At 42.2% G+C, this 16,540-nt stretch overlaps 1 protein-coding gene across 1 annotated transcript in view; it reads right to left on the bottom strand.

Moving 5' to 3' along the window:
• The window catches only part of LOC134340873 (V-set and immunoglobulin domain-containing protein 10-like 2), a 119,820-nt gene that overhangs the window by 67,352 nt on the left and 35,928 nt on the right, over nucleotides 1–16,540 (bottom strand). The window contains exon 4 of the mRNA XM_063038445.1: nucleotides 3,139–3,492. Within this exon, the coding sequence (XP_062894515.1) occupies nucleotides 3,139–3,492 (354 nt within the window). The remainder of the gene's footprint in view (nucleotides 1–3,138; nucleotides 3,493–16,540) is intronic.

The raw sequence follows: 16,540 nt of genomic DNA, 5'->3' as shown, positions 1-16,540 counted from the left end.
TTCCATAATCCATTAGACTCAAAAATTCACTGGTCTGTACATCTTGACGGTGTCATAACACAAAGATTTGTACTCCCTCACGTTGTGGGACGAATGTAAAATTTAAATAAATAAATAGTTAAATTAAATAAGTAGTGTGAATAAAGTCATGATTTAGTGTTCATGGGTTCAGTTTTCATTCAGAAATCTGATGCCAGAGAGGAAGAAGCTGTTCCTGAATCGCTGAGTGTGGGCCTTTGTTAAGGCCCTTCATGGGATATTGATCTGAAAGGTTAGATCCATGAGATTCAGGAAGAGCTGATACAAAATTGTTTCAGTGTTAAGAGTCAAAGGGTGACAGCGGAGGGCTGTGACCAGTGGTGTGTTGCAGGGATCAGTGCTGGGTCCCCTGATGTTTGACACCTGTGCTAATTAATTGGATCAGAATTCATAAGTTTACAAATAGCACCAAAATTGTGATATAGTGGGTATTGAAAATTACAATAGAATCTAGGTCAACTGGGAAATGAGGCATTGGGATGGCTGATGGAATTGAACTTGGCAGGGTGCTGGAGAGTGTTGTCAACCAGAGGGAACTAAGGGTAGAATTACATTGTTTATTGAAAGTGGTGACACAATTAGACATTGTGGTGAAGAAGGCTTTTGACACACTTGCCTTCAATGGTCAGGGCACTGAGTACACAAGTTGGGATGTCATGTCACAGCGGTAAAGACGTTGGTGAGATTCACAAGGGTTTTGCAGGGATTGGGTTTGACTGGTAAGGAGAGAATAGCTGTTTCCTCTGGTATGTAGGAGCTGAAGGATAATGGAAAAGAGATATATAATATCATGAGGAGGATAGATAAGGTGAATGGTCACAGTATTTCTCCCCAGAGCAGCAAAGTCTAAAACTGGAAGGCATAGGTTTGAGGTGAGAGGGGAAAGATTTAAACAGGACAGAGGGGCAGGTTTTCTCACATAGACAGTGAGTATATGGAACAAGCTGCCAGAGAGAGTGGTAGAAGCAGAAATCAATTATGGTGTTTAAAAGACATTTAGATAGGTGCATGGATAGGAACTGCTTAGAATGATGTGGGCCAAGTTTAGGCAAATAGGGTTAGCTCAGATAGGCACTTTGGTTGGTAGGCAGAATTTGAGCCAAAGGACTGGTTTCCATGCTGGATAAGTCCCAGATTCCCTAAATCCACAAGTTTTTTCTTGATAGTGCCAAGTTATTGAGTGACACTGAAGCAAGTGGAGGTTATTCCATCATGCTCCTGACTTGTATGTTTTAAATAGTAAAAAGGCTGTCAGGAAGTGAATTACTTTCAGGATAGCCAGCCTCTAACTTGTTTTAAAGTGGCTGGTCCAATTAGATTTTATGTAAACAGTGACCTCTCTTCCCCCTGGATGTTGATAGTAAAGAGCCCCAGTGATGACAATGACAATGGCTGTCAATTTGCGCATTCCAGGTGCAAATTGGGACCCTGAAGAAACCGGGTCTGCAAGCACTCATTGGATAAGCTGCAGTTGATGTTTACAAAACAACTTAATGTGGAGCCAGGGGGAACAAGACTTGTCCATATTAAATGACTTGCTCCAACCAGCCTGGATTTGCCAACATCCACCACTCCAGTCACATCTCCTCTCCTCCCCTGATCTCATCTGTCATCCCTGGCCAGTTGGTGAGATCGGGTGTCTGACTGATGCCTGCATTGATTGGTGTTGAGGCCCAGAACAGAAAATATTGTTGATAGCCTGTCAACATTTCAAATAGCTAGCAGGTCAGGAAGCACCTGTGGAGCAAAACAGTTAATATTTCAAGTTGATGACCTTATGTCAGAACCGAGCCTGATCTACTGAGTATCTCCAGCATTTTAGCTCTCCACAGGTGTTACCTGACCTGCTAGCTACTTGCAACGTTAACAGGCTGTCAAGAATGTTTTCTGCTCGGCTCCTGTGCTGCAGTGCTCCATAACTCTATAAAAGGTTCAGTGTTGGATCAGAGATATGGGGGAGGTACTGCGCTGCTGTCAATTGTGTATTAGGATAAGTCTGTGCGGAGGGAAGTAGGGAGATCATTGTCTGAGAAGATTGCATCCCTGGGGTAGGCACATAAAGTCATGGAGCACTACAGCACAACAACAGGCTCTTTGTCCCAGCTAGTCCATGCCACCCTGGTCTTCTATCTAGTCCCATCTACCTGTAGCTGGAAAATAGTCCTCCATTCCTCTCTCATCAGTGTACCTATTCAAACTTCTTTGAAATGATACTACTGAACCCGCATCTAACACTTCCGCTGACAGCTCATTCCGCACTCACACTATCCTCAGAGTGAAATTTGTTACTCTCAGATTCCCTTAACTATTGCACCCTTCACGCTAAACCTGTGACATCTAATTCTAGTCTCACCTAACCTGAGGAGAAACACCTATCTGCATTAACCCTATCTATGCCCTCACAATTACAAAATTACTCCTCAAATACATCTATAAGATCACTCCTCATTCTTCTGCACTCCAGGGAATAAAGTCTAAACTGATTCAACCTTTCCCTGTAACTCAGATCCTGAAGTCCCAGTAACATCCTTGTAAAATTTCTCTGCACCCTTTCAAGCTTATTGATAGCTTTCCTGTATGTAGGTGACAAAAAGTGCATACAATACTCTAAATGTGGCCTCACCAAAGTCCTGTACAACTTCAACATGACATCCCAACTCCTGTACACCATGCCCTTATTTATGAAGGCCAATGTGCCAAAGTTGTTACTTCAGATTTTGTTACTTCAGAAGGCCAATGTTGTTATTTTAGATTTCCCATGTTACCGGTTTTTATTTGCTTTTAGCATGCAGTATTGTGTTTGGGCTCCTCTGATCTAGGGCAATTCCACCGGCCACCACACAGATCATAACCAGATTTAGACACGAATGAAAATAGTATAATATTGCTGATGAAGGCATCTAAATCACTGTCAGAAAGAAGTACTGATAAGCTATCTTTTCAATATGTTGCAAACGGCATCATGGTGATTCCCATTCTGTGCCATGTCTAATCCAGATATTTGGGTCCTGTTTAGGAAAGCACACCTAGTCAATGCCAGTCATGCATAATGCACTGGACTTGAATTACACAACCCACAGATTAAAATCTCAGACTCACCAAGAACGTACAAATCCACAAAGACGTACACGAGTTTTGCTCCATCGTCGGTGTCGTATAAACTCTGACATGTGAAGCGGCCCTCAGCTGCCAGCTGAAGATCGCCTATGACCAATGACGCACTGTTGGAGAGAACTTTCACCTCACCGAACATGGAAGCCATTCTTTGCAGTTTGGCACCCATCCCGTAATCGTACAGCACCGCTCGAATACCACTGGACCCGGGTCTTGTGAAACCCCAGATGTAAATGGTGGGCAGGGACTGGCCACATTCCAACACCACAGATCGACCTATGACCCCTTTCACTTGGGTCTCAATGTATGTGACCTCCTCTGGATCCAAGATCACCAACCCTGAGTTGAAGAGGGAACAAGATAAGTAAGAGAAGTCTTACACTACGTAAGGGAGCAGCATCTGTGGATAGCATTTCCATTTGTTAATCTTCCAACAGAGATGGAAGATGCTGGAGATGTCACAGATTTGAAACAGCAAATCCAGAAGGGTTGGTGCTACAAGACCAGAGATGGTCAGGTAAAGGAAGCAGCAATAGGTGGACGTGATGCTACAACAGAGCGGTTGGCGGCATGGAAAATCTATGAAAGAGGAGATGGTTATCCTGGCCTAAGAATGTGGTGGAAGAAGGGCCAATCGGTCCAAGGTGGGGAGGAGGGATACCACTTCATCAAGCACATGACAACACATTCCAAGCTCAAGCCCAGGCCTCCACTACTGCTAATGTGGCCATCTTCCATTGTTGGAAAATGGGAGCCATTCTTAAGATGAAACGTTTAACTCAATGCAATGTGTCAAGCAGAATGAAGAAATTTAACATATAACCTTATATAGTAGCTAACATTTTCAGTCAGAATTGTATTTATATAGCATTGCATCTCAGTGAGCATATTTTCTTCATTTTGAACTGTTAATTATTACATTGGTGAGCTTAACCATTTTTGATTGTATTGGTGAACACACTATTCACTCTCAGCAAGACCTTGTAGACACGTGGTGAGCAGCTGATTGGTTTATTTGAGGAATGACAACAGTCCAGCTCCTTCAGTAAACTCACCACGCTTCTTCATGTGATCTTTTACATCCAGTTAAACACGATTAGTATCCTACCAAAAGTATGCACCCACACCAATGCAATATTCCCTCTGTATTGGGTTGTTAACTTAGGTTATGCTCAAAGATAATGGCTTCAACCCATAACCTCCAGAAAGACTTTTGAATCAAATTTACAAAGTCCCACTACTACAAATCTTTATCCTGAAATACTTTGTGAGTTCTGGTAGTATTCATCAGCAGGCGGTTCAAATGTCGTAATTGGGAGGGGGAGTGGTGCTCAGGGTGGGGTGATAGCAGGCTACGGAAATGAGGTGGGCGGTAACACTGGGCTTGACCCTGGACTTTGCTGCACAAAATTCCTCTTGAAAGACGATAGACATCATGACAGCAGTAAACAAGCTTCTCCCCCTGCCTTGTCCACAAAAAAACCCAGTCTGCCTACCACCTTCAACACTCAGGCAAACTTGGCAGCGCTGTAAAAGCCTAATCCTAAATGTACACGGCCATGAATTATACTATAGAACTGGTGGGATTGGAATATCTTGCTATTGCTGGCATCCATGCTCCATGTGAACCTCTTCCCATCTGATTCAGTCTCACATGATAAACAAACCATCTATGATTAACACTTAAAAAAACAATTATCCAGCCTCCCTTCAAACAATGTATTTGACACAACCTCTCCTGTAGTAGCCAGTTCCACATTTCCCACCTTCATGATAATTTGGCACCATTTGCTGAAAACCTGTTACATTCAATTTTCCAGTGAAAGATAAATAATTTCATCTCTAGTCTAGATACTTTTGGTCCAGTCTCCTTCATGAAGTGTCCTTACAGCAAGAAACATGGGCTAGAATCCAGTCATGAAAAAAATTCCCAGGAGTGAGAGCTACAGTTTAACTCAAAGTACCAGACAGTCTTCAAGAAACAGACAATTTGGAATGAACATTACCGATTGCAGATTGAAAAGAAGCAATACAAATGAAGGTCTTCCTCCTTGATGTTAAAGCACATTTTATAACCATGGACTTTTGAATTGTTAAGGACACAAAGGACATACTGTCAATTCTTACCTGGAGACAACGGAGCCAGAATCCAGAGAAACTTTAACAGGATTTGGGAATGCCGAGTCAATCCATCACCCATTTCAGGATCATGCTGCTGAAGAGGGCATAGGATGTGCGGAGAACACCCCTTTGACCAGTGTGATGTCAGAACAAGTTGTCCTGGGGAGCTTTCCTCAATTCATTCGGAGGCATTTCAAGCCACTGTGCTTTCCTGGGAAGACTGTGTAATCACAGTGACATACCTGGGCTGATGTATTCAAGCATGGACCAAGGAACACGAAGCACTGAAGTCATTTCAGATTAACTCTGAATTATTTATTATACCCTCTTTGATAAATTGCTCTCAGTTTACTAATGTGCTTTAAGATCTATTTATTATGCAGAAGTAAACACTTCTCCTTCCCAGCTACTTGTCAGATGATGTTACTCAGTTCATATATAGATCATAGACATCAGAGCAGAATCAGGCCATTCGGCCCATCGAGTCTGCTCCCCCATTCCATCATGGCTGATTTATTATCCCTCTCAACCCCATTCTCCTGCCTTCTTCCTGTAACATTTGATGCCCTAAGTAATCAAGAGCCTGTCAACCTTCACTTTAAATACACCCAATGATTTGGCCTCCCCAGCCATCCATGGCAATGAATTCCACAGATTCACTACCCTCGGCCTAAGGGAATTCCTCCTCATCTCTGTTCTAGAGGGATGTCGCTCTATCCTGAGGCTGTGCCCTCTGGTCTTAGATTCCCCTACTATAGGAAACATCCTCCCTACATCCACCTTATCTAAACTTTTCAAAGAGATCCCAAACCCCACCCCCTTTATTTTTCCAGATTCCAGTGAGTACAGAGCCAGAGCCATCAAATGCTCCTCATATGATAACCCTCGCATTCTCATGAACCTCCTCTGGACCCTCTCCAATACCAGCTCTTAGTATGGTGGAAGCAGGTTCAACCATAGTCTTCACAGTGTAGCTGGGTCAGAAAGGAAAGAATTAGTGGGAGAGTGGGACTAGCTGGATCGTTCTTACACGGAACTGACTCAATGGCCTGAATGGCCTTCTTTCATGCTGTAACTATTCTGCAGTTCTTTGTGGTTCACAGAGTGAGAGTGGAGAACTAAATTCCAACGAATATGGCCAATATTTACAATGTAATTCTGATAATAATCTTCTGTGAGATTGTCAAGACCCAGTGAATAGCTAGTCTTCAGCAGCAAGAAACCCAAGCTCTTAAGTGGCTTCAGTCAGCCACAGATCACCTTGACGACAGCTCCCTTGAGACAGATAGGCTTACAGTCCATTGCACAGACCACACAAGCTGAAGTCATGGCAGAATCAAAATAAGTGACCACCTTTAGCTCAATTGGATTCTTTTCTGAATTCTTGTAAAATATCGAGGGAAAATAACGTTTTACAATTGTACTCTTTTTGTTCTGTTTGTTAACTTGAACTCCATTTTCATATGGCTGGCAAACACCCAGTGAAACCTCAGATCTATTAGAAAACTGAAGCAAATAATAATAAATCATTAAGCTGGATTCTCAAGTATCAAGTCTGGTTCTAACTTTCCATGTTATTGATGTCTGGGGATATCATACAGTTCCATTGTAAATATGCGTGGTGCCACATTGAATGACAGTGCCAAAATCCACCAATGATGTCATGATTAAACTCTGAGTATTAACTGAATAACAGATTACATTCTGCAAACTTTCAGTGAAACAGTCTTCAAGGAAGTATTAACCACAAAGAACTAAAGACACAGTCAGGCATGAATTCATATGTATATGAAGGACAGGTAATAGATTGCAAACATACGTGAGGCAGAACGAATCCAGTGCTATGCATTGAACCAAGCTGTGAAGGAGAAGTGGGCACTGCATTGCAGAAAGTTAGCCAATAGCCCTTGGACATAGTCATAGAGTAATACAGAACAGAAACAGGCCCTTCAGCCCAATTGGTCCTTACTGACCAAGATTCTCACTCAAGGTTAGTCCTATATGCCAGCATTTGGCCCATATCCCTCTAAACCCTTCCTCGTTATCTCCCTGTGCAACTGGACCCTCGATTTCCTCACTGGCAGACGCTGGTTACGCAGACTGGCAGCAATATCTCCTCCACAATCACCATCAGCACAGATGCACCACAGGGCTGTGTGCTTAGCCCCCTGCTCTACTCGCTTTACACTTATGACTGTGGGGCTAAGCACAGCTCTAACGCCGCATTTAAGTTTGCTGACGATACCACTGTAGTTGGCCGTGCCAGAGGTGGCAATGAATTGGCATAAAGGAAGGAGACTGAGAACCTGGTTGAGTGGTACTACAGCAACGACCTCTCACTCAACGTCAGCAAAAGCAGACTGAAGGTCCATGAGCCAGTCCTCGTTAGGTGAATGGAGGTGCAGAGGTTCACAAGCTTTAGGTTCCTTTATGTTAACATATCAAAGGATTTGTCTAGGGGCAAGTAAATACGTGTCATCACAAAAAAGGCACAGCAGCACCTCTACTTTCTTAGAAGTTTGCATGGATTCAGCAAGTCACTGAAACCTTTTGCAGACTTCTGGAGTGGAGCGTGGTTGTATCACAGCCTGGTATGGAAATACCAATAGCCAGAATGGAAAAGGCTACAGAAAGTGATGGATTCATTCCAGTCCCTCACAAGTGAAGCCTTTCCCACCACTGAGTACATCATTTTCATTGTTTTCATTCAGCGATACAGCACAGTGACAGGGCTTTTCTGGCCCAATTTACATGCAGAGCTGTCATAAGACAGCAACAGCGGTCATCGAAGACCCCCACTATCCAGGCCACGTCCTCTTCTCACTGTCACCATTGGGCAGGAGGTACAGGAGCCGTAGGTTTCACACCACCAGATTCAGGAACAGTTATTACTCTACAAGTATCAGGCTCCTGAACCAGCATGGATAACTTCATTCCCCGCTACTCTGAACTGATTCTACGACCCACAGACTCACTTTCAAGGACTCTTTACAGCTTTTAGAACATAGAACATACATCAGTGCAGCATAGTACAGGCCCTTCACCCCATGATGTTGTGCCAGCATGTTATCCTACTTAAACATCAATCTAACCATTCCCTCCTACATAGCCCTCCATTTCTCTAACGTCTAGGAGTCTCTCAAATGTTCTTAATGTACGAGGGGTGATTGATAAGTTCATGGCCTAAGGTAGAAGGAGTCAATTTTAGAAAACCTTGCACGTTTATTTTTCCTACATTTACACACTTAGTTCAGCGGTTGTGGAGCATACAGATCCCTTCTTTGTAGAAGACCATGTCTTGGACCTCCAGAATTGGTCCACAGCAGGGTAATTGATAAGTTCATGGCCTAAGGAAGAAGGAGATGAGTTATTCACTTCAAACTTTCTGCATTTTTACTCAAAGAGTTGAACTGAATGTGCATGTAATGAGAGCTGTATAACTTATCTCCTTCTACCTTAGGCCACAAACTTATCAATCACCCCTGCTGTGGACCACTTCTACAAAGAGGGGATCCGTATGCTCCACGACCACTGGACTATGTGTGTACATGTAGGAGGGGACTATGTTGAAAAATAAATGTGCTAGGTTTTCTAAAATTGACTCCTTCTACCTTAGGCCACAAAATTATCAATCACCCCTCGTATCTGCCTCTACCATCAACCCGTTGCCACGTGTTCTCAGTATTATTTTACTTGCACTGTTTGTCTTCTTTAGCACATTGGCTATTCTGTAGTCTGTGCTTGTTTATGTTTAGCTTTTTGTAAAATTCTGTTGTATTCTTTTTGCCTGCAAGGAAATGAATCTTATGTTGGTATATGGTAGCATAAATTTACTTTGAGCTTTGAACGTTGAAATTTATTCACATGTGTCCATGTCTTTTACAAGTTGTTACTGTAGCTGTCTCAACCACTTCCTCTGGCAGCTCATTCCACATACATTCTATCCTTTGCACAAAATTGTTGTCCCTCAAGTTCCTATTAAATCTTTCCCCTCTCGTCTTCAATCTATGCCCTCTACTTCTTGATTCCCCAGCCCTGGGAAAAAGACTGAGTGTGTTTGTCCTACCTGTGTGCATCATGATTTTATATCCTCTGTAAGATGACCTTTCAGTCTCTTACACTCAGAGCAATAAAATACAGCACTGTTTCTCTTTCCTACAGTCTCTTCACTAAAATGGAAGTTAACAAGAGTCTGCTCAGGAGCCCTTGCTTCTGGCCGAAAGCATTTAAGAAGTAAGTGCTGGCTATACAACCTTCTGAGCTGAAGACCATGAATTGTGATTTTTTGGCCTCAATTCATTTTTCCCATCCAGTCCCTATAATCCTTGATTTTCCCGAAGGTCTGTCTATCTTGGCATCCACAGCTCCCTGAAGTAGAATTTTTTTTCCAAGATTCACTACTCTCCGAGAGAAGAAGACATTTCTCATCTCAGTGTTAAATGGACCACACCTTACGCCCTGAGCTTCACATTCCCCCACCTGGGGAAATATTGACACAGCATCTGCTCGGTCAAGTGCCCTCATGTTTGAATGAGATTGCCTCTCTAATGTCAAAACTTCAGACAGTAATATCTCATTTTATCATCCTATTCATATGATAACTCCTTAATCCCAAGAACTGATCAAATGCCTTTTGACTGGGTCAGTTCTAAGGCAAATTAATTCTTCCTTAAGTGCTAGTATTCCAGGTGTGATCTCACAGAAGTCCAATAAATTTGTAGCAAGACTTCCCTCCCTTGCACTCCTTGCAATAAAGGACAACATTACATTACTTATATTCCGTCTGGGTAGCCTCCAACCTGATGGCATGAACATCGACTTTTCTAACTTCCGCTAATGCCCCACCTCCCCCTTGTACCCCATCCGTTATTTATTTATATACACACATTCTTTCTCTCACTCTCCTTTTTCTCCCTCTGTCCCTCTGACTATACCCCTTGCCCATCCTCTGGTTCCACCCCCCCTTGTCTTTCTCCCCGGACCTCCTGTCCCATGATCCTCTCATATCCCCTTTGCCAATCACCTGTCCAGCTCTTGGCTCTATCCCTCCCCCTCCTGTCTTCTCCTATCATTTTGGATCTCCCCCTCCCCCTCCCACTTTCAAATCTCTTACTAACTCTTCCTTCAGTTAGTCCTGACGAAGGGTCTCGGCCTGAAACGTCAACTGCACCTCTTCCTAGAGATTCTGCAGATGCTGGAAATTCAAGCAACACACATCAAAGTTTCTGGTGAACGCAGCAGGCCAGGCAGCATCTCTAGGAAGAGGTACAGTTGACATTTCGAGCCGAGACCCTTCGTCAGGACTAATTGAAGGAAGAGCTAGTAAGAGATTTAGGTTCCTGAAATAGCCCCAACATTCAAACAGATCATTACAGATCTGTATTGAAACTTGTTTACTTTTGCTCTCTATCCCTCAATGCTCTTTACTTAAACCACTTTAAATATAACAATTGACTTTTTTATGTCAGTTTGCATTTTCTAGCCCAAACAAAGGGAGGTAAATTACTGTGTGGTGTCTAGTCATGCTGTGGTTCTTTATTTATTCATTCATATGTTGTGAGTGTTGCTGAGGAAGGTTAGTATTTACTGGCCAACTCCAATTGTTGTGACTGTGACAAAGTCACCGGAGAGACACTGAAGCTGGCGGATATAGAAGTCTTTATTCAGCAAAACAAGCAGGAATCACACTGGAGACACTCTTGGAAGAAGAGGCCTCTTGACCCAATATTACATCACATTTTATAGTTTAATGAACAAAGGTAACAACAGATCAATTTCTATAGTTACAATGAACTCATAATGCTTCTTTTGAGTTGCACAGAATTTCAACCACCTCGGTCTTCACAGCAACATACCCAAAATGAGTGTTAACCTCCTTTGACTCTGAGCTGCATTCATGCATATGCAGACATCTCAGGTGAATGGGTGTTTACTGCTTTGCAACCAACCCAGTTTGCAGCTCCAGGAAGACCACTGTTCTGAGCTGCATTTTAAATTCGATCTGCAATCCACATTCGGATCTGAAGACTTGTTGCTGTTAAAATTAATATTTGCTATATACCATAACTCCAGAATACACTGTCACAGTCCCTCAAAAACTATCAGCTCTTAAACAATGGGGATAACTACACCCACTTGCCCATCCTGAGAGATGTTCCCACAACCAATGATCTCACTTTAAGGGCTCTTTATCTCGTTACCTCATGTTCTCATTACTTATTGCTATTTATTTATATTTACATTTGCACAGTTTATTGTCTTCTGTATTCTGGTGGATCTTTCATTGATCCTGTTAGAGTTACTATTCAACAGATTTGCTGAATATGCCCACAAGAAAATTCATTTTAGGGTTGTATATGATGGCATATGTGTACAGTACTTTGGATAATAAAATTTACTTTGAACTTTGAACTTTTGAATTACCCTTGAACTTGAGTGGCTTGTTGAGCCATTTTGGACCGTAGTAGTTCTCTCACGCCTACCTTCAGAAGGATAATTAAGGATGTCCCATACTGTACTCACCAACAAGGCCCACTCACATTGCAGTAATGACGTGGGAAGATAAGAGCTAAGCATATCACTATAGCTCTGGAGCAGGCATCCCCAAGGTGGGTTCCACGGACACCTTGCATAATGGTATAGGTCCATGGCATGTTCTGATTAGGAGGAGGTAGTTCATCTAGTTAGTGAGACAATAGTTTCATGGCCACCATTAATCTTACTGAATTCTTCTGAGAACTACTTCAATAAACTGAATTTTAATCTTTGTGCTGGGATTTGAGCTCATGTCTCTGGAACACAGCCCAGGATTTTTCGTTCAGGAACTTAAACACCATGTTACAGTGCTTCTAAACTTGTAGAAAGCATACTTTTGAAATGAAATGCCAGAATATTTTAAAGGAAATTATGAACTTAGACCCACAATTCTGAGTTGGGTTGAGCAGGATTGGACTTTCCTTGTTGGAGTGTTGGAGAATGAGGGGTGATATTTTAGAGGTGTATAAAATTGAGAGTGGCATAGTTAGGGTGAATACACAGTCTTTTTTCTTCCAAGGTTTGGGGCATCAAGGACTAGATGACATTGTTTCAAGGTGAGAGGGGTGATATTTAATAGAAACCTGAGATTACAGATTTCAGATTCAGTTTTATTTATCACAAGTACATCGAAACAGACAGTGAAATGCATTGTTTACATTAGCAACCAACACAACTTAAAGATGAGCGGGGGTCAGCCCACAAGTGTTACCACACATACCAGAGCCAACATAGCATACTCACAATGTCAAAAGGATGGTCCATATGCAGAAGAACTGCCAGAGCAAGTGATTGAGGCAGGAACATTAATAACATTTAAAAGGTACTTGGACATGTACGTGGATAGGAAAAGTTAGAGGGATACAGGCTAAATGTGGGCAAATGGGACTAGCTTGGATGGAAATTTTGTTCTGCATGAACCAGTTGGGCCAAGGGTCCATTACAGTGCTGTATGACTCTATGACCAGGATTTTCTACAGATCGAGTCACACCATTAATGCAGATTAATTGATAAAGATTGATTGCAATGATCAGCTAATGACCTTTTATCATTGTATCATGTAACTGCAGGGTGAATGAAAGTAAACTACTGAAGGGAAACTGAAAGTAAATGAGTTTTTTTATTTTGGAAAAGAGTTCAATGTCTGGGGCTGAGCAGCATCAACGTCATTAATTATTTCTTAACTCTCTTCATGAAATGATAAGGTGCTTTAAAAATTCAATCCTTTCATTCTTGTTGAGAGAACAGGAGAAAGAATCTTACATTCCTAGGCCAAAAGGGGAAATTGAGAAGGAGATCTGATCTTGTCTTATTTAAGACAAGATGATGTGGAAGCAAGTGAGTAACTTTAAACAATGATTGTGGTCCTAAAAGATGGAGGACAGTATTTGACACGTTTCACATGACTCTAAGAATCAGACATAAATGAATTCCTAATGAAAATAAACCCTATGCTACTTACCTATGAATGTTTTGTCAACTACGTTGCTCAGCAAGGAATATTTTTCTCTTTGGTATTTAAAGGGTAATTTAACCCAACTCACCAAACAGCTAAGAGGAAATATGGTGTGGTGAATACTTTACTCCCTGTATGCTTTTTCTACCCAGTAAAGTTATGGGACAATAACATGATTATTAGAGTACTGGATGTGTGGCTGAGGTATTACAGCACTCAACCTCTGTTTAGAGTAGTAAATTCAATACCAATATGCTCAGTCTAGGATTGGGATCATGATGTGAGTATTAGTCCAGACAGTTACTAATAAACGCTCCTGCTGTCACGAGCAACTTCACTCAGTGATCATAGTATTAACATCACTGAACATGTACACACGCTGTCATTGGGTATTAGCTTCCCATGAGAGTATTAGTGTTATTGAAATACCTGAGCCATTACTGGAGTATGTTGTATCTGATCCATTGAAAGTTCAAAGTTCAAACTAAATCTACCGGGAGGGGGGAGAAGATGGCGGTGCGACGACAGCGCGCGTGGCCACTTCGGTGATGAATATCTGTTATTTGTCAAGTAGAGGACCGTGCACAATTCTGATTTGATGGAGACAGACATGAGAGCACAAAGGGTCATCTGGAAAACTTCTGAAATGCCCGCTTCGCTGGCGCTGCTACTGTGTGGTAACCGGAATCTCCGGAGCTGAAGGCCCCGAAATCCTCGGCTTGCGTGTTTCAGCGGCCGGGGAGAGGTCGAAGGCACTCAGCAGAGGATGGCACTCGGGAGGCTGTATCAGAGAGGCTGTTCGGAAGCTTGGAGTTTTCGGACGGATAGGCTCAGGGTCGGCTGGGGTCGGCTGCTTCTAAGGTATCAGCAACTTGACGGTGCCTGGAGGTTTATGGCAGGAGGTTTCTCCCTTTTGCCACCTGCTATCGGGGACTCGGGAGTCAATTGACTCAGGGACTTTTGAGACTTTATTTACCATGGTTTGTTCTTCATCAAATTATGGAACTGCTTTGCACTGCTGTAACTATACGTTATAATTATGTGGTTCTGTCAATGTTAGTCTTTGGTCTGTCTTGTTTTCTGTGATATCACTCCGGAGAAACGTTGTGTCATTGATTAATGCATGTATGCATTTCTAAATTACAATAAAAGAGGACTGAGTGTTCTCATAATCTAAAATTTATTATCAAAGTACGTACTGTGTATGTTACCATATACAGTACTTGTTGCAGGGGGAAGCTGATTCGCGAATTTGGTAAATGGGACAGGAGACACCCGTATTTTAACTATTTATTAACAAAACAAAAACAAAGACAAAGACTTAAACGCTGAAGTTACACAGACACTTATCTAAGTGCACGCATGGGCCCTCTATCTGCAGCACGTTTCCAATCTTTCACAGCATTGGCTGTGACCCAGTCTGTGACGAGCCCCCGAAGCAAGAGCCCCATGCGCACGATATTTATATTTATATTGATAGCGGTACTTTGATGCTGGAAGCCAATACCATGGTGCCAAAAGCGGCCAATGGAAGGGCTGCAACGCTCTTCAAACAGGCCTATTCATAACTAATACAGTAGCAGTGGCTTTCAACCAGCAGATAGGGTTAACCCTTCCCGCTACAATATTACCTTGAGATTTATTTTCTTACAGTCATTTACAGGGAAAAAAGAAATGCAATAGAATTTTATTTTGCACTTCTGTGGTTCAGCATACCACTGCAGTTACAACATTGGCATCTAATAACTTGCATGTAATTTACTTGCTTGCATTGCAGCTTTGCTAGGCTGGCACCTCATCAGCTTAGGTAAGCCTAGTGCTGCTCCAAGATTGTCCTTCTGCACTCTTCATTGAGGCAGGGTATATTCCAGGGTTCGGCAGTAATGGTGTAGAGAGGAATACATTGGGCAACAAGATTACGGGTGGTGATGCTGTACATTTCTGCTGTTGGTGATCTACAACACATGACGAACTCCCCGCTGCCATCTGTCAGATCAGTTCTGGTCTATCACATGCAGCAGATTTCTACAGATGTGCTGTGGAGAGCACTCTGACTGGTTGCATCACCGTCTGGCATGGAGGGCCCACTGCCCAGGATCGAAGGAAACTGCAGAGGTTGTATTCTCAGCCAGCTCCAGCACGGGCACAACCCTCCCCACCATTGAGGACATCTTCAAAGCACGATGCTTCAAGAAGGCAGCATTCATCATTTGGATCCTCGCCATCCAGGACATGACCTTTTCTCATTACTATCGACAGGGAGAAGATTCAGGAGCCTGAAGACTCACAATCAATGTTTTAGGAACAGCTTCTTCCCCACTGCAATCAAATTTCCAAATGGTACATGAACCCATAAACACAACCTTGCTATTCCACCTTCACACTCTTCATTTCTTTATTTATTGTAACTTATAGTGATTTTAATGTCTTGCACTCTACTGCTGCCACAAAACAACAAATTTCATGATCTATGTCTGAAATCTGATTCCCATTCTGAAAATTGTAGCCCAACACATTTCTATCGAGGGTGTCCTCAGCATAAAAGCATCACTCTGTCACTAAAAGGTCATTTCTGCCTTTGAAGTGATGACCAAATATATCTGCCACAAGTAGATTCATGAGGATATCAAATAGATTGTGTCTGTTCCTCTGGATTTCTAGCATCTGTAGAATCTCTTGTGTTTAAAAATTATCCCTTATTTTTGACAGTTCCTATCTTGGAGTTCTTTTCTTTCGGATTCAAAGTTCAAAGTAAATTTATTATCAAAGCACAAATACGTCACCATATACAACCGTGAGATTCATTTTCTTGAAGGCATGCACAGTAAACCAAAGAAAGACAAAAGAATCCATGAAAGACCGCACCAACAGGATGGACAAACAATCAATGTGCAAAAGACAACAAACTGAGCAAGTATAAAAGAGAAAATAATAATAATAAATAAATAAGCAATAAATATCGAAAACATGAGATGAAAAGTCCTTGAAAATGTGTTCATAGGTTGACTCAGCCAGCTCAGTCAGTGTTGGTCTACCAAACCACAGGTAGTGATAGACACCAAAGTCCCCACCCAAAGTATATTCTGTATCTTCACTATTTCCTGTGCTTCTTCCATGCATTGTTCAACATGGAAGAGTACTGATTCCTCTACTGGGGGAGTGTGGGAGTTGATGAACATGAGTAGATTCTCATTGATCTGATCTAATGAGTCTTTATGGGGTCTGGAATTCAACTTGAATATTCCAGGACTTCTCCCTCCTATCAATGTACCAAT

This window comes from Mobula hypostoma, chromosome X2, assembly GCF_963921235.1.
Source record: "Mobula hypostoma chromosome X2, sMobHyp1.1, whole genome shotgun sequence".
Classification (NCBI taxonomy): Eukaryota; Metazoa; Chordata; class Chondrichthyes; order Myliobatiformes; family Myliobatidae; genus Mobula; species Mobula hypostoma.
This window is presented reverse-complemented; position numbering and strand designations above follow the sequence as displayed.